The 22,706-nt window shown below is 48.2% G+C and overlaps 1 protein-coding gene across 2 annotated transcripts in view; it reads left to right on the top strand.

Annotated features, from left to right (window-relative positions):
* HTT (huntingtin) overlaps window positions 1–22,706 on the top strand; it is a 1,924,961-nt gene that overhangs the window by 706,587 nt on the left and 1,195,668 nt on the right. For both annotated transcript variants that reach the window (XM_078678546.1, XM_078678545.1), the window contains one exon: window positions 12,357–12,483. In XM_078678546.1, coding sequence (XP_078534672.1) covers window positions 12,357–12,483 — 127 coding nt within the window. The remainder of the gene's footprint in view (window positions 1–12,356; window positions 12,484–22,706) is intronic.

Below are 22,706 nucleotides of genomic sequence, written 5' to 3'. Positions count from 1 at the left end.
AAAAGCAGTGATAAATCTTGGGCAACTATTAGATTCATTACCCAAATTAGAGTTAGGTTCAGATGTTTTAGTTTCAATATTCTCCTTAGAGAACAGACTCTCCCTGGTTCTCAGTCTGGCTTTAGCCAAAGCCTGGTTAAAAATCCTGTCAGAATAACCTCGCTCTTTCAGTCGAGTCCTAAGATTGTTAATGCAATTTTCCAAATCACCAGGGGAGCTACAAATTCGCTTAATCCTTAGAATTTCTCCATAGGGGATGCTGGAAATAGTGTGTTTATGGTGGAGACTGGAGGCGTGCAGTGTGGTGTTTCCTGATGTGGGCTTTCTATACAATGTAGATTCTAGTCTGTTGGCATTGACATAGACCTTAACATCAAGAAACTCTATCTCGTCTCTGCTGATATGAGACGTAAATCTAAGATTTAGAGAATTGTTGTTGATTTCTTCAATAAATAGTAGAGCCTCCTTTTCCTCACCTTGCCACAAGATGAAGATATCATCGATATATCTTAGATACCTGGCGATTTTCTCTTTCACTCATACAGCATGTGTGGTCTTGAGAACCCGCTCCTCCCGCTCCTCCCACCAGCCCACATGCAAGCACGCGTAGCTGGGGGAGAAGCAGGATCCCATAGCCACACCTCTTAGCTGCTTCCATATGTCCTTTCCAAAGATAAAGTAGTTATTATTGAGGCACCACTCCATCAAGCTCAAGATAACTTTGTTATGTTCATATAGTTCCGCGGGTCTTTTGTTCAGAAAGTGCTTGGTTGCCTTCAATCCACCTCTGTGCCCAATGCTTGTATATAAGGACTCAACGTCCAGCGTTATCAGCAACATATCTTCCTGCCACTCAAGATCATTTATTTTTTGCAGAAAGTCGCTTGTATCCCGAACGTAACAAGGCAGGCTAGTTACCAAGTCCTGCAAAAAATAGTCGATATATTGTCCCACATTTTCACAAACACTGTTAATGGCCGATATTATCGGTCTTTCAGGCGTAGGCAAAACACATTTATGGACCTTTGGAATAAGGTAAAAAACTGGGAGAACTGGAAATTCTTTAAACATAAATTTAAATTCCTCCCCAGAAATTAGACCTTCTCTCCGCCATCTGTGCAAGAGTTTTTCCAAAGTTACTTTGGCATTCACATATTCTTTGTTGCTGGACTTTTCATAACACGAAGTGTCATGTAGTTGTCTATAAGCCTCGGTTACATAGTCAATCTTGGGCCAAATGACTATGTTACCGCCCTTATCCGAAGTCTTCACCACAATGTTCGGATTATCACTCAGCTTTTTCATAAGGGCATAATAGTTAGCTTGTTTTTGATCAAATCTGTTTTTCATGTGGTTGCAGGTTTGAGTGTATAACTGCTTGATTTCTGACACTATACAATCGTGGAATGTGTCAACAGTATCTTTGACAGTCAGAGGAATACATTTTGATTTACTTTTGAATGGAGTGATCCCAGCTCCTTTTTGTATCATACCAATCTTGGCGAGTCTGGTTTGTGTGTTGCAATCAATATCCGGGCCCATTGGTTGGGAGCATGTAGCTTGACGCAAATCATTAAGGGTTAGAATAGTTGGACCATCAGCGGCAGTGGCCTCTTCCACTTCTTCTGATGTGCTGGGAAGCTCAGAGGTGATGATATCACCACTCGATTTAAGTCTCTGTAGGGCAAAGAATTTCTTAAGCTTAAGTTTTCTGATGAAACAGAAAATGTCAATGCGAGTTGCAGCGTAGTTGAAAGACTTTCTCTGGCAATAATTGAGCCCAAGAGATAAAAGTTATTCCTCGGCTTTGGTTAGAACAGTACTGGACAGATTGATTATAGATTTGCCGCCTACTGTCTCTTCCTCTGCCATACTTGTTTTGCTTTCTTTGCCTGCACATTTTTGTTTGGAATGTTTCCTTCTTTCTCGCCTTTTTTGGTTTCTTCGTTTGTTGCCAGATTTCTTTGCCTTGGACGCAATGTCCTCAGTCTTTCCTCGACTAAAAAAATCGAGTTCTTCCTCCAAATTTAGGATAGGGGCCACTTGTACATTCCTGTCTGAATCGTGACTGGACTCGCTTGTAAGAGACACAGTGTCCACACTTGTGGTTTCATCATCAGTGTTGTCATTTTCATTGCGGCCACAAGGCGGGGCATCATGTTTGTTGGCTTTCCCACTATATTGCTGTCGTTTAGCCACACTAAACTTACGGGCAAAGGTAAATATTTGGCCTTGGGCATAGTCGGCTTGGTCGCGTGCAAACTTATTGACCTTTCTGACTTTTATTTTGTCCTGGTGTTTTTTTAGCCTCTCTTCCATTGCTTCCTTCAGCTTTTTCACTGCATCAGTTTCTTTAATCTTCGCGATATCCTCGTTTAATTTTTCAATGGTTTTCAGGATTTTCGCCCTATCAATGGCAGCATATTTTATAAGAATATGGACTAGGTATATTGATGCCGCTAAATTGCTCTGTCCCCATTCTTTCAACATTTGGGGGTTAGGTCTATCAAAGCTTGGTGCAAGCATGATACGTAGTCCTCTAGGTACGCGCCCTACATCCGCATATTTTGTCAGTGAATAATGCTCCCACCATTTGGTTATCTCCAAGCGCTTCTGTTTTTGTAACTCTCTATATAACGTTTTTATGCCGGCATCTTCCCTTGCCTCTACACTTGCGGGGACTTTGCTCGATATTACTCCCGATATCGGTATCTGTACAAACAATTCCTCCGCCTCCACCTCCCTCGCAAGGAAAGCTTCTGCAGACATGCTGAGACTTCCACCGAACCGTGTCAGTTTACTGCAGTGCACTCGATTAGCCGCTTGTTACTTGTTCCGCGGCTTTCACTGCAGAGTCCCAATCATATACCTTGAAAAACCTCCCCACCTATGCGCTGCCTTTGACTCACTGCGTTGCGATTCTTCAATTCGAAGCAAGGTCCTCCGACCCCGCTACCGCTTGTTCCTCGCAATTCGCCTTCTTGAATCTTGTGGGCTGCAATAGGGGGCGTCTGTGGAATGCTGTTTAGGAGTGAGCAAAAGTTCGGTTTGAAAACAGGCGCCAACTTCAGGAGAGGGGGTCAGTTACCGGAAGCAAGCCGAACTTCTGAAGTAACATGCCATGAAAACTCCCAACAGCCACCTCCAATCCCACAAGACCGGCGAAGCAGGAGACGGACCACAATTTTAGGTAACAGTTCTTTTTTACTGCAGAAAGGTTAGGTGGAAAAACCAACGATGACGCGTTTCGGGCTGAGCAGCCCTTGTTCACATGCAGAGAGTAGCAGAATGTTGTTATTTTTATAATGCAATGCACCCCTCCTACATCCAGCTTGGTCATGTGACTAATGGACATAACAAACAGACTGTTGTTGCCAAGGCCAAAAATGAAATCAATTTCTATAATGTTTTGTAAAAAGCAAAACAACATAAGAAACAACACATTTTAAAATGCATAAATGCAATAACGAATAATTTACTTCACATGGCAATAAATGAACATGATCGTTCCAAATTTTCAGTTATATATCCCCCGAAGATGGCTCGCTGTCGCTCAGACCATGGGCGCTTCTGGATTCGGTGCGGGTTCGGCAGTAGAGCCGTACCACATTAATATTTCCCAAAGAATCTCCGGTTGGAGATAGAATGAAAACTCACCTACGGGTTGCTTAAATTCCCCAATCTTCAAATTGAATTCATTTGGCAGATTTGGCGTTCTGTGATTAAATTCTACCCATTAATAGGATCCCAAGTCAAGGAATCTGCACACTGCTCACAACCCATTTGCTCTTGGAACTCTGGGTCTGGGGGCACAGATTGCCTCCAAAGCCACTGACGTCAGCTTTCAGGGGTGGTTCCTTTATGGTCTTCCCTTCCAGGGAAGTCTCTATTAGAAAGAGCGTTACCAAAGGTTAGAAACTTGTTCAACTCAATTCTGACTCATGGCTCTGGCAGCTCAAACAGTTGCAAAGCCAGTATTATCACTTTTTGCATGGCAGCCCATATTATCTACAGTAGGCGTTGCCATATGAAACCTACACTCATACCATTTGTGCCTCTCATACAACTCACATTTCAATCAATCAATCAATCATATCATTTGTAAAGCGCACTACTCACACGTGAGGGTCTCAAGGCGCTGAGGTGGGGAATGCTGCTACTGCTCGAAAAGCCAGGTCTTGAGTTTTCTGAAGGTCAACAGGTCTTCGGTCTGCTGGAGGGTGTTCCAGGTCTTGGCGGCGAGGTGGGAGAACGATCTGCCGCATGAGGTCGCTCTTTGGAAGCGGGGGACTGTAGCAAGGACAAGGTTGGCAGAGCGGAGCTGCCGGGTGGGGTGTAGAAGCTGAGTCGTCTGTTGAGGTACGTTGGTCCGGTGTTGTGGAGTGCCTTGTGTGCGTGGGTGAGGAGCTTGAAGATTATCCTCTTGTTGACTGGGAGCCAGTGCAGGTCTCTCAGATGGGGTGTGATGTGGCTGTGGCGAGGGATGTTGAGGATCAGGCGTGCAGAGGCGTTCTGGATGCGTTGGAGCCGTCTCAGGAGTTTGGCCAAGGCTCCTGCATAGAGGGCGTTTCCATAGTCCAACCTGCTGCTGACAAGGGCCTAGGTGACTGTTCTTCTCGTTTCAGTGGGGATCCACTTATAGATCCTACGGAGCATGCGGAGGGTGTTGAAACAGGAGGAGGAGACGGCGTTAACCTGTCTAGTCATGGAGGGGGTGGAGTCGAGGATGACCCCTAGGTTGCGTGCGTGGTCGGTGGGTGTTGGAGCGGTTCCCAGTGCGGTCGGCCACCAGGAGTCATCCCAGGCCGAAGGGTTGGATCCGAGGATGAGGACCTCCGTCTTGTCCGAGTTCAGTTTCAGTCGGCTGTTCCTCATCCATTCAGCAACATCCTTCATTCCTTCGTGAAGGTTGGTTTTGGCGGTGTGGGGGTCCTTGGTGAGGGAGAGTATCAGCTGGGTGTCATCGGCGTAGGAGAGGATGTTGAGGTCGTGCCGACGGGCGACGTGGGCGAGCGGTGCCATGTAGATGTTAAACAGGGTTGGGCTGAGGGATGAGCCCTGGGGTACGCCGCAAATGATCTCGGTGGCTTTGGAGCGGAAGGGGGGAAGGTGGACGCTCTGTGTTCTGCCGGAGGGGAAGGAGGTGGTCCAGTCCAGGGCCTTCTCTTGGATCCCAGCGTTGTGGAGGCGTGTTCGTAATGTGTGGTGACAGACCGTGTCGAAGGCAGCTGACAGGTCCAGAAGGATGAGAGCCGCCGTTTCTCCGTTGTCCAGCAGAGACTTGATGTCATCAGTGGCGGCTAAGAGGGCAGTCTCGGTGCTGTGCTTGCTGCGGAACCTAGACTGGAAAGGGTCCAGGATGTTGTTCTCCTCGAGGTAGCAGGTCAGTTGTTTGTTGACTGTCTTCTCGATGACCTTTGCCGGGAACGGGAGCAGGGCGATGGGCTGGAAGTTCTTGAGGTCCTTGGGGTCCGCCTTGGGTTTCTTGAGTAAGGCGTTGATCTCGGCGTGCTTCCAGCTCTCAGGGAAGGTTGCTGTCTCGAAGGAGGTGTTGATGACTTTCCGGAGATGGGGTGCGATGGATGTGCTGGCTTTGTTGAAGATGTGGTGTGGGCATGGATCTGACGGAGATCCGGAGTGGATGGTGTTCATGATCTTGATGGTGTCATCGTCGTTGATGTTGGTCCAGTAGAGCAGGCGGTTGGTGCTGATGGTGGTCGTGGGGGCGGAGGTCTCAGTGGTTGTCGGGGTGGTCGTGGCGTTGAAACTGTCGTGGATGTCTGTGATCTTGCGGTGGAAGAAGGTGGCCAGCGAGTCGCACAGGTCTTGCGAGGGTTGGACGTCGTTGGTGTTGGAGCTGGGGTTGGAGAGTTCCTTCACGATGTTGAAGAGCTCTTTGCTGTTGTGCGCGTTGTTGTCTAGGCGGTCTTTGAAGGAGGCCCTTTTGGCGGATCTGATGAGGTGATGGTGTCTGCGGGTGGCATTCTTGTGGGCAGCGTGGCTGTCCGGTGTTCGTTTACGGAGCCAGCTCTTCTCCAGCTTTCGGCAGGTTTGCTTGGAGGCCTGGAGGTCTTCAGTGAACCAGCTGGCTGTCTTGTTGGTATGATTGTTGGAGAGTTTCTTGATCGGGTGAGGGTGTTGGCGCAGTCGTTGATTAACTGTCTGAGGTTGCGGGCGGCGGTGTCAGGGTCGGTATGGTCGGCGGGTGGGCTCTGGGCGAGGGTGCTGGTTAGCTGGTCTTCGGTGACTTTGCTCCAGCAGCGGTGAGGCATCTGTTGGGTGCGGTGGTGCGTGGTGGGTTTCTTGAAGGCGAAGTGGATGCATCGGTGGTCGGTCCAGTGGAGTTCGGTGGTATGGTTGAAGGAGACGTGGGGGCTTGCGGATAAGATGGGGTCAAGCGTGTGACCGGCGGAGTGGGTGGGTGTTGTGACAAGTTGTCTGAGTCCGAGGTTGGCTAGGTTGTCGATCAGGGTGGTGGAGTTGGTGTCGTCATTGTTCTCGAGGTGGAAGTTCAGGTCCCCGAGAAGGATGTAGTCCATGGAGGCGAGGGCGTGTGTGCTGACGAAGTCGGCGATGGAGTCGCTGAACTGTGGTCGGGGTCCGGGCGGTCTGTAGATGAGGGTTCCTCTGAGAGTGGTGTTGGGGTCGGTGTGGATCTGGAAGTGCAGGTGCTCGGCGGTGCTGAGGGTGTCGTCGGTGTTGGTCGAGACTCTAAGAGTGTTCCTATGGACGATGGCGATTCCTCCTCCCCCTCTGTTGGTGCGGTCCTTGCGGGTGATCTTGTAGCCTCCGGGATGGCTATGGCTATGTCCGGTGCCGAGGCGGGGTTCAGCCAGGTCTCCGTCAGGAAGGCGACGTCTGGGGAGGTTGAGTCGAGTAAGGGTCAGAGTTCAACGGCATGTTTTCGGGCGGAGCGGGTGTTGAGAAGGATGCATCTGAGGTGGTTGAGTTCTTTCCTGGTCGCCAGCATGGTGGGGCGGATGCTTGTGAAGCTGCAGTTCCGGCAGGTGAAAGCTCCGTGGGTGAGCTTCGGGGCGGCCAGGAAGCAGGTGTGTGATCGTCCTGTATTGAGTGCGTGGAGGGTTCTGGCATCGTAGCGGTGTCGTGCGACGTGCTGTTCGTGGTGTCCAGGGGTCTTGGCGCTGGTCCCGGTCCAGGCACGGACGGGCACAGACGGGCTTGCCTTAGGTGCGCCAGCGGCGTGGCAGTGGTGCGCCCGCTGAGCGCGCCCGCGTAGCGGCTTCCATATGAGGGAATGTGGGAGGGAGGAGCAGCTGGGAGGCGGGAGCGGGGCGGCGAATGGGATTGCAGGTGGGCGGGGCAAGGGAATAAAACAAGTCTGGGCAAGAAAGCAAGTACAGGTACAGGGGAATAAAAACAAGTCTGGGCAAGAAAGCAAGTACAGGCACAGGGGAATAAAAACAAGTCTGGGCAAGAAAGCAAGTACAGGCACAGGGGAATAAAAACAAGTCTGGGCAAGAAAGCAAGTACAGGCACAGGGGAATAAAAACAAGTCTGGGCAAGAAAGCAAGTACAGGCAAAGGGGAATAAAGACAAGTCTGGGCAAGAAAGCAAGTTAGGCACAGGGGAAAAATACAAGATTAGGCAAAAACAATGCAAGCAGAGCCGTGCAGCAGCGTGGGGAGCGATCTGCCTGCGAGCAGGGTCATGGGTCGTATTTCACATATTGACTACTCACAATATGACACTTGCATCACCCACAGGACACTCATTCTACCTGCATCACTCAAATGTATGCAACTAACAAACTGCACCTCATTTGCATCAGTGGCATCATATGTATAATGTCGCTCATAACATTCACACCACTCACACTTGTTGCACCATTATCGTCTTTCACACCAGTTCTATCGCATACTTTACCCACCATTTAAAACATTCACTTTGTTCATAAAGCTCACACTACATAAATTACATTACATACTATTTACATTGTTCACATCTCTCACATTCCCCACACCACTCAGATTTCATACTTAGCTCATACTATGTATCCATCACATCACTGACATCATGCTTCTGATGGATACTTCCACAGTCCCATTCTTCTCCATAGAACAATCCTCAGGCATCAGACTGGATCCGGAAAACTTTAAAGCAACAAAGTCTCTTGTAGAGGGCACTGGACTCATTTGGCCCCAGAAGTGACATCACGTGATATCACTGATGTCATAAAGCGCCTGCGCTGTCTCACCAATGTCAGTTACCCTCTGTTTTTTCCAAGCATTCGAGGCGAGAGGGCAGACTGGCATCGAAGAAGAATTCGCAGTACCAGAAACCATTCCCGATAACGCGTCAGTCAAAAGCAAATCCTTCGCCCTAGCGATAAGGAGCTTCCTTGATGACTTGTGGGTGCATGGAGAGGCAAAAAGAGCAGGACTTTGAGTCATGGTCGGACCTTAGACACAATAAACAGATGGCATGGGAGTACATGATGGACTTCCATCCCTCACATTCCCTACAATGGTTTCAAACCAGATTTTGTGGGGGGCTGCCATGGTATTGCTAGATTTTTTTGAGGGAAAGGAAAAATTCCATCAGAATCTTAGCTCCGGATCTGCACTGAAGGAATGGAAAAAAAGGAAACAATATTTCTGGTAGACAGAGATTCCGCACCGACCCCACCCCCTCCCCAATTGATTGATGTGTTAAAGGGAAGGTTTTCTGGTACTGCGAATTCTTCATCGATGTCAGTCTGCCCTCTCTCAAATGCTTGGAAAAAACAGAGGGTAACTGACATTGGTGAGACGGGGCAGGCGCTTTATGACCTCACTGATGTCACCTGATGTCCCTTAAGAGGCCGAATGAGTTTTCTGGATCCAGTCTGATCCCTGGGGATTGTTCTACAGGTGAGGAATTTGCAGGTAGATAGAGTATCCGCCAGACATATCATCACTTTAAGTAAGTAATCTTTTTTATTGCCCTGTCACACATTGCACACACAAATCAATGAACTCATATCACCTACTGCTTGTATATGTGTTCTTTCATATCTGCAAGACCCTGCACCCTTGAGTATTTCTTTAAGCTTTTTGTGTATATAGAGATTGGTTCTCTTTAATGTATCCATGCCTCCATGATCTCCAGATGTCTACCTATTAGACATTGAGCTTGTTTTCTGTGAGTGTGCTGACACTACAACTCTTCAAAACAAAATCGCAGTACCTGTTTCATGTTTATGTCTAAGGTGCTTGTATATCACTATGTAGCACTGCCATTTTAATGCATATAGCCTCCTCTCTGGAGCTCCCACCTGGCAACCTGGGAGTGCTCAGCTCCAGGAAGAGGAGTGAAAATATGTTAATTGTCAGTACTGAATCACATTTAAAGGGCTCTATTCACTCAGCTTATGTAAAGCTGGCTATGGCATTTCTTACATAACGTAGCAGGCGTAATTATAGAGAATTTTCACTCCAATGAGACATTAACAATTAACAGATGTTTATAAGTATTCACCTCACTGATTCTCATTTTATAGACCTCAGTACGATAAAATGCTGTGTGTACCCACTGGGAGCCAAACCTATGAGAAGGACTGCTTTCCCGCAATACGTCACTTGTCAGTGCCAGCTGTATTGCCGATTAGCTACTGTCAGCTTGTCAACCCACTGCGTGACAGATTGGCCTTCCTCAGTATGTCATTTTCCAGTGTGACATCCAGTCTCTGTCTGTATGTAATTTTGTACTTGACCAGATCTTTGCCCTCAATATTAGACCCCTCGCACCCACCCCCACACACACAACGTCTTTTCAACTCAAGCTGCAGGTCAGCCATCCACCAGTTTAACGGTCTCTACCAATATGTCAACTCCTAATGTAATTAGTGAGGCTTCCTCTATCCAGTGGCAGCCTTAAATGCGAGATGTCGGTTATACTCCAGTGTGACAGATTTATTTGCCCCAACATGTCAGACCTGGTGTGATAGATACGTCCCACCCCATCATTTCACCACATGATAGATTCATTGTTTCTTCAATATGACAAATCCCATTTCTTTTAGGTCAGATCCTGACAAGTTATATCCACCTTCAGCCAGCTTGGCATCCTGCAGTGTACAATATAATTTTTACTACAGTGTGACAAAAGTTTTTCCTCTGCACGCCAGCCATCTAGGGAGCCCAGGAAAACGATCCTCAAAATGCCAGCCCTCAATGTGACATGCAAGGTCTCGTTCAGTTTGTCAGCCCTTAATGTAGACATTCCTTCAGTATGGCAGCCTCCACATAGGCTTTCCGTCAGTATGGCAGCCTCCAGTGTGGCACATGAGCCTGCCGTCAGTATGTTCTCCCAAAGTGTAGTAGATATATCGTCCCTCACTCTACTAGGTCTTAGTCTGGTACATAGGGCTTCCATCAGTATGCAGACTCAATTGTGGTAGATATACCTTCCTTCAGTCTGCCAGGTGCCAGAGTGACACATGGGCCTTCTGTCAGTATGCTGACCCAGAATGTGTTAGAGAAATCTTCACTCAATCTGCCAGGGGCCAGCCTGGCAGATGAGGCTTCCATCACTGTGCAGACCCAGGGCATGGTAGACATACGTTCACTCAGTCTGACAGGTCCCAGAGTGGCATATAGGGCTTGTATCAGTATGCCAATCCAGAGTATGGTAGATATGTTTCCCCTCAGTCTGCTAGGTGTCAGTAGCACGTGAATTTCGTCAGTATGTCAACCCAGAGTTTAGTAGATGTGCTTTCCCTAAGTCTTTGACTAAAACTTTATTGAGTCCATCCAGCACTCTAATTTTTTGTTTTTTCTTCTTCTTAATTAACCCGTTCGTTGTTGTGCAACATTCACCTAGTGTTTAGTCTGAAAACACTTTACGAAATTTGGAAAAATTGGGAGTCAGCGGGCCATGCCTGCACCGAGACCCCGGAAGAAGGGTCACCATAGACCCGAAATGCATTGGGTAAATGGGAAATGTTAACATGAAATGTCATGGATACAAAAGGATTCGCAGTAATTAAAAGATGAAATGAAATCAATAAACATGAAAGTTTTGAAACGAGATTAACCAGTGAATGGACTATTATTGTTTACGAATTTACCAGAAGAGAACCAAGTGGGTTCCCAGTGAAAGTGTGCATTACATTTCCCTAAGTCTGCCAGGTCCCAATGTGGCAGCCCTTTGGGGAAGTGCTGGTGCTCCCCATTTCTAATTTAGTAGCTTTGCTAAGATATACTGCCGTTGCATTCTTGCATCGTTGCATATATAGAAGCTGTACTAGGAAGTGCTGCTACACACTCCTTTTTTTTTTTTTTAAGTGTTAGAGCACTGATGCTAGGGAGCTAGTATTGTCCATTACACGTCCAGCAACATAGCTTAAAGGCACTGGTGTTACTGTCACTCTTATAAGAAATGGACTGAAAAATGTTTGTAACATAAGGGGGAAACAACCTTTACAACGCAACTTTTACAACACACTACCATTACAACGAAACGTTTACAATACAACATCCATTACAACGCATGCAATTACAACGCAACCATTACAATGCATGAAACTACAACGCACACCATTACAACGCATGTCATTACAACTCAGTCATTACAACGCATACCATTACAATGCATAACATTACCATCCAACACTTACCCTACTGTTGCACCCCCTGGAGTTAGAATAGTAATTTTACCCCTACACTATCCAACACTTACCCTACTGTTGCACCCCCTGGAGTTAGAATAGTAATTTTTACCCCTACACTATCCAACACTTACCCTACTGTTGCACCCCTTGGAGTAAGAATAGTAATTTTACCCCTACACTCTCCAATACTTACCAAAACATGCAATGTAATGTTATGCGTTGTAATGGTATGCGTTGTAAAGGTATTATGCGTTGTAATGGAATGCGTTGTAATGGATGTTGCGTTGTAAAAAATGCGTTGTAAAGATATGTGTTGTAAAAGTGTGCGTTGTAACGTCATACATCCACATAAGGCAATGTAATGGAAGCTAGCTCCAGAGCTTTTTTGGGGGAAGTGGGGGGGTGGCGCAATTGCACAATTCTATTCTCCAACTGTTATTCAGTGGTAATTATCAAGTTTGCAATAGTATTTTCCTACCTGCTGGCAAGCGTTCCTTTTTGTTTTGCTTTCTACGAGAAAACAATTGTAAATAAATGTTTGTTTTGATGTAAATAAAATCAGCAGGTTTCCTCAGACAATGAAGACATAATGCAAATGATCACCTAACCACCTGAGATATTTAAGTATAACTTTGTATATAGTGTCAGATGAGTACACAAATATTTATCAGTTTACTAAGCTTATTGTTCAGATGTTGGATAATATGAAAACGGGAGCTAATTTTGTCTCTTTTTTAATTCAAAGGCAGCTTTACCCTCGTTAGCAAATACGCCTTCTTTAAGCCCAATTCGACGAAAAGGAAAGGACAAAGAACCAGTGGAGCAAGCAGCTGCTCCATTAAGTCCTAAGAAGACTGGTGAGACAGCCCCAGGTATGTAGATGAGCCAACATCAATGTTTAACACACATTCCATCATTCTATCAAGAATGTCCAAACACAAATGTATTCTACTTCAAGGGAACACAGAGATGTGAAATCACAGCTTTGTTGTTAAGACACATATTTGTTGATTTTCTGAAGGCTAAAGGCCTTCTCGTATCCAACTAAATGTCTACTAGTTTTTAGAGTCACACTAGAGACGTACTGCTACCATCTGCCGTCAGTGGCATCACTAAGAGATGAGGCAAGTGTGGTCTGGTGCCCAAGCTGGAATTGTCCTGCCCTCCAAACCTCTTTTTTTTTTTTTTTGATAGTCAACTTTATTGATTTTTTTAAAAACAAAAATTCACTGGTAGCAGATCAAGCATTATAATTAAAGAAGTCCCAACACATACGTTCGACAAGAGGTATAATCAGCCCAGCTGGACTGGATGTGACAATCCCAAAACAATATAGACAAGCAAGTTTAAGCGGATCCTCACACGGGTAGCAAATTTAACCATTTACCCCACACTTTACCGAATAGTTCAGGGCAACCCCGGGCCGCAAAGAGAGGCTCCTCCTGTGCTCCACACTAATCCACCCCTCTTCTCCATTTCCGCACAGTCGGTGCCTTAGCCTGAGACCAGAGCGCGGCTATATCCCTTTTCGCCACCGCCACAGCTGTTCCCAGGGAACACTTGTCTGCCCTGGAGCCATCGAGGCTGTCCAACACTCCCAACAGCAAGCGCTTCGGGTCATGGGGGACCTCCCATCCTAGGGCCTGTGTAAGCTCGAATTCCACCCCTCTCCAGAACTGCGCCAGGGCCGGACACTGCCACACCATGCGATCGAAATCTGCTGGGACAGACTCGCAGCGCGCGCAGGCCGGGGAGGGTCGCATACGGGCCTGGAAAAGCGTGCCGGCGTGAAGTATGCTGCATGGAGGTAGTAAAGTTGGACCAGGCGTAACTTGGAGTATGTTGTCAAGGTTTTGGGTGCCATAAGGGCATCCCGCCAATCCGCCTCTTCCAAGGGGACCATCCATCCCTCCCAGCGAGCCCGGAGCCGGTCTAGGGACGCAGGACCGTTGTTCTCCAGTGACCGGTATATTCGGGAGGTTCCCTCCCCTCCCACCCCTCCCTCCTCTCCCCTCTCCAAGTTCCCCATCATCACCTGGGCCTCTAAGGGACTGAATTCCGGGAGAGAGATGGGGGATGGAATGTGAGTGTGGAGGGCATGTCTGAGTTGGAGATACTTATAGAATTGGGAAGGAAGAAGGGCGTGATGTTGTAGGTCAGAGAAGGATCGAATAGGTCTGCCACCCACACGTCTCCAAGTAGCAGGATCCCAACGAGGTCCCAGCAGAGGAAATCATGCAAGGACGAGACCTCCCGCAGCCATGCCCCACTCCACAACGGTGTCTGCCTGGTGAGCCTCCAGTCCCATTGCACATGGCGAAGGGCTGTACGCCAGGCCGTGAGCACCGTCCTAGTGACATGGGGTAGATCCTGTGGCACCGGGCAACCATATAGAAATGCCTGGATCTGCGTGAAGTCCATTGCCCTGAGTTCCACCCGGTATGCTGGGTCGGATCAGCTGCCCGCAAACCAGTCGTGGATCACGATAAGTTTTGTGGCCAGGTAGTAGAGGTGGAGATTTGTCACCCCCATGCCTCCGTCGAAGGGGAGATATGGCAGTGCGCCAGGGACAATCGGGACCTCCCCCCTCCCCCCCCATAAAAACCGGGTGAGGGCGCTGTCAAGTTCCCGGAACCAGCTACCTGGGAGGTGGGTGGTGATATTTTGTAAAATGTAGAGTGAGCGGGGGGGAATCATCATTTTAAAGAGCGCAGAGGGTTAAGAGGAAGGGTCTGCCATTTCTTGAGTTCTGCCTTCATCCTAGTGACCAAGGGCGTGACGTTCAGGGCCCATTCGAGCTCTGGCAGGAGGGTAACCCACACACCTAAGTATTTGAATGATTGCCTCCAGAGGGGGATAGTCGTCTGCCAGTCAAAAAACGCCCGAAAGATATGCTAAGGGACCAGGGTTGATTTTGCCGCGTTGAGTCGCAGCCCAGAAACCCGCTCGAAAGCAGACCGTGCCTCCAGGCATCTGGGGCCGGAACAGTCCGGGTCCGCCAGAAAAAGCAGTACATCGTCCGCGTAGAGGGCTATCTTATCAATCTGACTCTGGTCCCAGGCCCAACCCCGGATGAGAGGGTTCTGGCGGATGAGCGCCGCCGCCAACGCAAATAAGAGCGGCGAGAGCGGACATCCCTGACGGGTACCCCTCCGGATTGGGAACGCCTCAGAAAGCTCGCCATTAATGAATCCCATCTGTTCCAGCACACCCTCAAGGTAACTCCAATCCACTGTATCAAAGGCCTTTTCAAAGTCGATGAATAGGAGCGCCAAGTACGGGGTCAGGTGATGACGATGAGCCATAGCCAGGTGGAGGCGACAGATGCTATGACGGGTGCCCCTGGCGGGCATGAACCCACACTAATCGGGATGGACCAAGTCTTTTAGCAGTGGTCGGAGCCAATGGGCTATCGCGGTGGCAAAAATCTTAATCTCCGTATTAATCAACGAGATCGGGTGGTAGTCCGTGCAATCGGAGATCCTTAAGAATTTTAAAAATACACTTAACCGGATTGTGTCTAAGCTTGCTCTCATTAGCAAAATAGGCTGCCCGTACAGAGTGTAAAGTCCTATGGTAGCTTTTAATTGAAGCCTGGTAACAAGATTTAGCCCCAAGGTCATAGTCCTTTCTCCAGGTGCGCTCCAACTTTTTACAAGATTTACGAATAGCGGCCAGGGAATCCTTAAACCAAGGGTTGGAATCAAAGTTACGGCCCTTAGACCATTTAGCAGGGATGAGAGAGTCAAGAGCTTGAAAAATCCAGTTGCAGAGTGAACTATAAGACAGATCAGGATCACTATGCAATTGAGGAGGGTGAGCAGAGAGAAGAGCATGAAAGTCCTCAAGCTTCAATATACATACATATACATACACATATATGTATATATATGTATATATACATATATATATATATATATATACACACATACATAGACACATACATATATATATATATATACACACACACATAGACACATACATATACACACACATATATACATATATACATACATATATGCATATACATATATATATATACACAAATCGGCACAAAAAAGTCTCATCCACATCAGCTCCTTCCTGGCCGAGAAATAGAGGGAGGGGGGTCCCAAAATGTGCTTTCCCCTTGCAAATTTACATAGGGAAATTAGTTACAGCTATAGCCAAAGAAGGCTGAACGGAATTTCACTAAATTTGGCAGAAAGATAGATCTTGGTCCAGAAAGCGTGCTTTTAGTAATTTGGTGTAAATCTGTACAGTAGTTTTAGAGAAAGAGGATCCGCATATCCAACAGATCTAAAGAGAAAATCTGATGGGTTGTCCCACATCAAGAAAGATACGTCAGAAGCCATTTTAGGACTCAGGGACTTATCAACTATCCTACAAAAACTTTTATAAAAAAAACATGGGGGCAGGGTAGGGATACCCTGCCTACCTAGGCCAGTCCCCCTCCACTCCCAGAGCCAAGAAACTTTTTTCTTTTTAGGCTCCGTGGATCTCACTCCACCCATGCCAATGGACATCTTACTTAACACAAATAACATAGAAATTCACTGAACAAACTAAATATTAAAGTGACGTTATAGTTAAAAATTTTAATAATATCTTAATACTCATTAAAAAAGAAACCTCAGAAATTCACAACAACAAATAAAATCAAAGGTTAAAAGGGCGGTGTAGTAGGTGCAAATATCAATTAAAACATACAGTTTTAAATTAACAAAACCACTGACATTCATCATACAGTTATCTCAACATTTCCAATATAGGCTCAAAACAAAAACACCACACTCCCAACCACTCACCCTGTACGGTGTAGCTTGCTATCTGTGTGAGTAAAAGGTTCTGCATCCTAAATTTAAAATGGAAGCAAGTCGCTGGGTTAATCTGTACTAATAAGGCTCATTTTTCTTAAAAGTTACTCTTTGTAGCAACCTTAGCATAACGAACGGTTGATAAAACCTTTAACCTACACCTTGGAGTTTGCAAGCAGCTTCTTGTATGCTATATAAAAAGATAAATAACCTATAAAAAGCACCTCTGCGATCGACAAATCCTATATAAGGGCTAGCGCACGAATTAAGGGTCAGAGTCCCCTGTGCCTTAGGGTCCGCAGGTACTTGAGTTAGGAAAAACTACACTGATTCTGTGATTAGCTCTGAGCAACATTGTGAAGACCTGGCGACCTTCTTTGTGAATAAAGTAGAAACTATCTATAGGTTGTTCCCTTAGCTGTCTCCCTTTCTCACTTCTCCTCAAGGGCCTCCTCCTCCTCATCTTTTGGAGGTTATCTCTCCCATCTCATTGGAAGAGTTCTTACTGATGTGTGGTAAAGTTAAATCAGGCTCCCCAGTTGATCCTCTGAAGCCTGCCCAGTTCAGGGACTCCCTATCTGTACTCCTGGCTCCTTTGTGCCAGGTCGTTAACTCATCTTTATCTACTGCTGTGGTCCATGAGATTTGGAAGCAGGCCATGTGGAAAAGCAATGCCGGCTCCTGCTGGACACAGGGAGCCGGTGGGACCGTGGGGGATCCGGTGGGACCGTGGGGTAATTGGGGACCCCCCACGGTCCCCAACAGAGAGGGCCATTCCCAGGGGATGAGGTCCCTGGGGCTATTAGTGGCCCGGATGGGGGGTACGCGGCCCCCCTCCTCAAATATGCAAAAAAAATTAAAGTAAAAAACAAAGGCTGGCCCTGGGGAATTGGGGTCTCCGGGGCCGTAAATGGCCTAAGGAGGGGGCAAGGTAGCCCCCTCCAAAAGGAAAAATAATGTTAAAAAATGGCCATGCCCCAGGGGATGGGGTTCCTGGGACAGATTATGGTCTCGGGAGGGGGGGGGGGGGGGGGGGGGGCGCACGTGGCTCCCTTCCCAATTTTTGTATTTGAAAAAAAATTGGGGGCAGGCCCTGGGGACGGGGTACCCAGGGCCAAGATTATTAGGAAAAGAATGGGGGCCACACACCCCCCTAGATAAAAAAAATTAAAAAAGAGGACCGGCATTGCGCTGGAGGCCACGCCCCCTCCTTTTTGCACTCTGCAAACATGCCCCCTGGCGCTTTTGAAGATGGGGAACGAGTTCCCCTTGAATACTTGGGGGTCCTTGGGGGCCAACTAGCCCACCAGGAACCTCCAGTATGCGCCAGGGGGCAGCGTTGCAAAGAGGTGTTCTGAGGCCACGCACCTTTTTACACCTCTCTGCAACGCGGCTCTGTGGTGCTTAATGGAGGTAGCTGGTGGGCTAGTGGCACCCGGGGACCCTCAGCATTCAAGGGGACTTAATCCCCCAACTTAAAACGCGCCAAGGGGCGCGTTTGCACAGTGGTGAAGGGAGGGGCAGGGCCTGAGGTGACGTGTGCAAACACGCCCTGTGGCGCTTTTTAAGTTGGGGAATTAATTCCTCTTCGATCCTGAAGTCCCTTGGGGGCCAATTAGCCCACCAGGTACATCCAACAAGCTCCACAGAGCTGCGTCGCAGAGGGTTGTAAAAAGGGGATGGCCTCTGAACATCTCTGCAACGCAGCTCCCTGGTGCATATTGGAGGTTCCTGGTGGGCTAGTTGGTCCCCAGGCACCCTCAGGATTAAAGACAAATTAATTTTCCAACTTGAAGCGCGCCCCAGGGCTTGTTTGCACACGTCACCTCAGGCCACGCTCTCTTCCTCACGATTGTACAAACACACCCTGTGGCGAGTTGTAAGTTGGGGAATTAATTCTCTTTCAATACTGAGGGTCCCTGAGGGACAACTAGACCAAAAGGTATGTCCAGTATGCTCCAGGGAGCTGCGTTGCAGACAGGTGTGCAGAGGTCACGGCTCTTTTTACACCTCTCTACAACGCAGCTTTGTGGCGCTTACTGGAGGTACCTAGTGGGCTAGTTGGACCCTAGGGACCCTTAGGATTCAAGGGGACTTAATCTCTTAAATTAGAACAGCCACGAGATGGCTGCGTTGTGAACGAGCTCCTCGGGGAGGCCTTATTATTAATCCCAATCCTGCATGAATCCGGGTGACTCCAACCCAAAAAAACCCGCCTGAGAGCACGACAACCGCCACCGCCACACTCGACGGGAAGCTGAGCTTGTGGGTGTACGGAAAAATTGCAATTTCGGACGCAGACCGAGACGTCGTGCACGCAGGTCGGCCAGACTTGTACGTCGAGGTCCGGGTGGCTGAGAACGGAGCACCGGGACAAGCGCAGAACGACTGCTGACCCCCCCCGCCCCTCCCCCCGCATGATACTGGGTGAGAGCGCTTACGTGGCCGGAGCGCACAGCGAGGGCGCACACACCACGGGAGCCCACGGGTGAGGAAGCGGAAACGCATCAATGGCGGAAGAGCTGGGCAGGTGATAACGGAGATCTACACTCGGAGGTCCTCGTCCCTACAAACTGAGGTGAGGAAAGCGGGAGGCAGAATTAATACACAAGCCAGGTGTCCCACCGGAGGGGCAGCACAGGAAAAGGTGCACCCAGCAATAGTGGCATAATACCTAGCACGCACAGTCTCATTACCCAGTCTGAACTGCCTTAATTACAATAAAGGTCCAGAGCTATCAGGAATTTGTTGGCAACCTTCCTATCAAGGCTCAGTGTGCATCCTAAGACACTGTGAATGCGTGCGCAGATACCTGCACCACCACACGGAAGGGACTGCGACGGTGCACCCTACAACCCCCAGACGAGGGTGAAACCAGGCCTGCCGAACCTGAATGAAAATTGGCCCGTGGAAAACTGTCCACGCTATTGCGCTGGTGCAGATCAAGACACTTCGGCGATTACTGCCTTCTGACAGCGGTCGGACCTGACTGGGACACGTAAGAGGGCTACTGCACCTGCTGCGAGAGGGCGCTGCTGCGGCTGGGAGCTACACCGGATTGGGATAGAGAGTGAAGCACAGGATACCGCATAATCGCCAACATGGGCAATCCGGACAGAAATCAACCTAAAATATCCTTTGAAGCTCAGAAATAAATACCAGAACAGGCTGACACGGACCCGCGGGTACATCCACCGACGGAATCGCAGTCCAGAGAACTCCAGGCGGACAATGTCCAATCAATGTTTTTGTCAATACAGACAACGTTATCGAACATAGACGGAAAGATTGATACGGTCACTCACAGGGTAGACCGCATGTCTGAGAGGCTGGACCGTCACACCGAGCGTATAGACATGGCGGAAAGGCGAATATCGGATGTCGAAGACACTAACAACCAACTGACAACTAAACAATCAGGAATGGACAAACAACTGGCGGCACTGACGGCAAAAACCGAAGATTTGGAAGCCCGATCTCGTCGATCTAACATACGCATTATGGGAAATGCGGACACGACGAACACAGGCCCGATGGAGCAGTACGTGGAACAACTCCTGATAACACTCCTGGGAAGAGACACGTTCTCGGAGGTTTTTCTTATAGAAAGGGCCCATAGATCCCTGGCCCCGAAACCCCCACTGGGAACTAGACCAAGACCCATAATAGCCATAATTTTAAATTACCGGGATAGGGACGGAGCACTGCGAAAAGCGAGAGAACTGAAAACGCTGCGCCACAAAGGAATGGACATAGCCCTATATCCGAATTTCACCAAAAAGGTGCAGGAAGAGAGGAAAAAGTTTGACACGGCAAAACAAAAGCTACGCGAGCTACAAATCCCCTATGCTATGCTGTACCCAGCACGACTGAAGATCACGGATGACGGTGTGTTAAAAATTTTCAATGAACCCAAAGATGTTATGAAATACCTACAACTGAGAAAGTCAAAAGGGGAGCGCAGGAGGCCACAGAGGGATCGCCTTTAAGAAAGAGACACCATGTCCGATGTAGAATAAACTCTCAAAATATGGTCACCTCCACTGTATCAGGGTGGGGCGGAGGACTTAAACGCAAGAGGCTGACCAGCTGAGACATGAGACATTGGCGGTAGCAGCGGTGGAAGAAGCCAAGTGCCAAATGAGACTTGCACGGGACACTAGGCAACGGGATGCAGTCCAGTCCACCAGCTAAGTCACAGTTAGATGATAGACATATACGTTATTGTCAAATTGTTGTAATTGACATACTGAACACGAGTTGGTTTGCTTGGTTATGATGATGGTTGCTTTACTATACTGACATGCTGAAGAGTAGGGTTGGAGTTTCAAAAGTGCAAATGCCACCTTATTTTTTCAAATAAGGCCCCCCCCCCCCCCTAGAGTTCATCTCACGGGGGGGCGGTGTAGTCAAGGCAGCTCCTGCCCACATGTGTAAATCACAAACGTTATGGTTCCTGGGGGAAAGTTTGGTTGGGAGGGCTGAAACTCTGACTTCGTCAAGGAGAAAGGAACGAAGTGGGTGGGGGGGAGGGGAGCGGGGGAAAACATAAAACTCACAAGCGGAGGATGAATGCAGAATAGAACATTGGGATCGGAGAGGTCGGCGCGCCACCCACCCGTACAGGACTAGATAGAAGACATGTAAACAACTATGGCACGTAACCTGACACAGACTAGGCCACTATCTCCCCTGACATGGAATGTGAGGGGTTTACAAGATCCACGAAAGATTAGGAAAGTGCTGGCATACCTAGATAGGCATGCTATAAATGTGGCTTGCCTGAAGGAGACGCACCTCTCCCCCCTCTGGGACTGTAGGATAGGGTACAAGTGGGCAGAGATATGTGTGGCTTTGTCCTTCTCAAATTATGCAAGAGGAGTGCTCCTGCTGATTAGACGTGGGATCCCCTTCACTCTCATACACACAGTCACTGATGGCCAGGGAAGGTACGTTTTTGTGCACGGCAATTTTGGAGGTACAGATGTTACCATAGTGTCCATTTACGGCCCAAATATAGACGATCCACACTTCTATAAATCCATCTATGCCAAATTAAGAATCATACAACCGACAAATATAATATGGGGGGGTGACTTTAACACATGCCTAGACCCCGCTTTTGACAGATCAACGGGCTCTGACAGACATGGTAGGCGATCAGCCAGGACCGTGCGCAATGGAATGGATGCTAGTGGATGTGTGGCGGATGAGACACCCGGGTTCCAGGGAAGGCACATGTACCTCGTTGGCCCCAATACGTGGTCCAGACTGGATTTTTGTCTCACCACGCGGGAGGTCAGAACCTGGGTCAGAACAGTGGAGCATCTACCTAAAACGCTGTCTGATCACTCCCCGGTGAAGTTGGTCCTCGAAATACCCACGCACACACCGAGACAGTTTACGTGGCGCCTCCCACACTGTGCTGAAAGAGCAAATTTTCCACAGCGAACTGAAACAGGCTATTATAGATTTTTTCCTGACTAACGAGGGATCGGTAGATAGCTCACGTACACTATGGGAGGCTATTAAGGTCACCATAAGGGGACACTGCATCGGGAAACGGGCGGGCATACTTAAAGACATTAGACAGCAATTGACTATGGTGGAAAGAGACATTCAAAGACTAGAAACTGAGTATGCAGACACCACGTTCCTCCATACAGGCCGACATTAGGTGCAAAATTGACACATATAACGAATTTGCGGACACAGAATTGAAATATCTCTCAAAACACCATTGGGCCAGGGCGTACGGAGTGGGAGGCAGGCCGGGGAGGGTGCTATCGCAAAAGATCAAACTGATGCGCAACGACACGCAAATAACACACATCAAAAATGAAAACGACAACACGGTGTATGATACTCCCGCCATTCTGGAATGCTTCCGGAATTATTACTCCAAGCTATACACCACACGAATTACAAAATCAGGGCAGGAGATACATGACTATTTAGATGACATAGGACTGGCCTAGCTATCGGACACACATAGAACGTTCCTGGGGCATCACCTAACAGAAGATGAATTTAAAGACGCAATAAATTCGCTCCCAAACAACAAGGCTCCGGGGCTGGACGGCCTGCCGGGCGAATTTTATAAAGAATTTAGGGATTTGCTACTCCCACACTTGGCCCAAATGTATGAGGAGTCTTATGAAGAGGGGATCCTCCCAGAGACGCTACGGGAAGCATTACTGATAGCACTCCCTAAACCCGGTAAGGATCTTACAAAATGTGAGGCCTACCGCCCTCTCTCCCTTATTAACATAGATGTG

The sequence above is a fragment of the Lissotriton helveticus genome, chromosome 2_2 (assembly GCF_964261635.1).
Source record: "Lissotriton helveticus chromosome 2_2, aLisHel1.1, whole genome shotgun sequence".
NCBI classification, from domain to species: Eukaryota; Metazoa; Chordata; class Amphibia; order Caudata; family Salamandridae; genus Lissotriton; species Lissotriton helveticus.
This window is presented reverse-complemented; position numbering and strand designations above follow the sequence as displayed.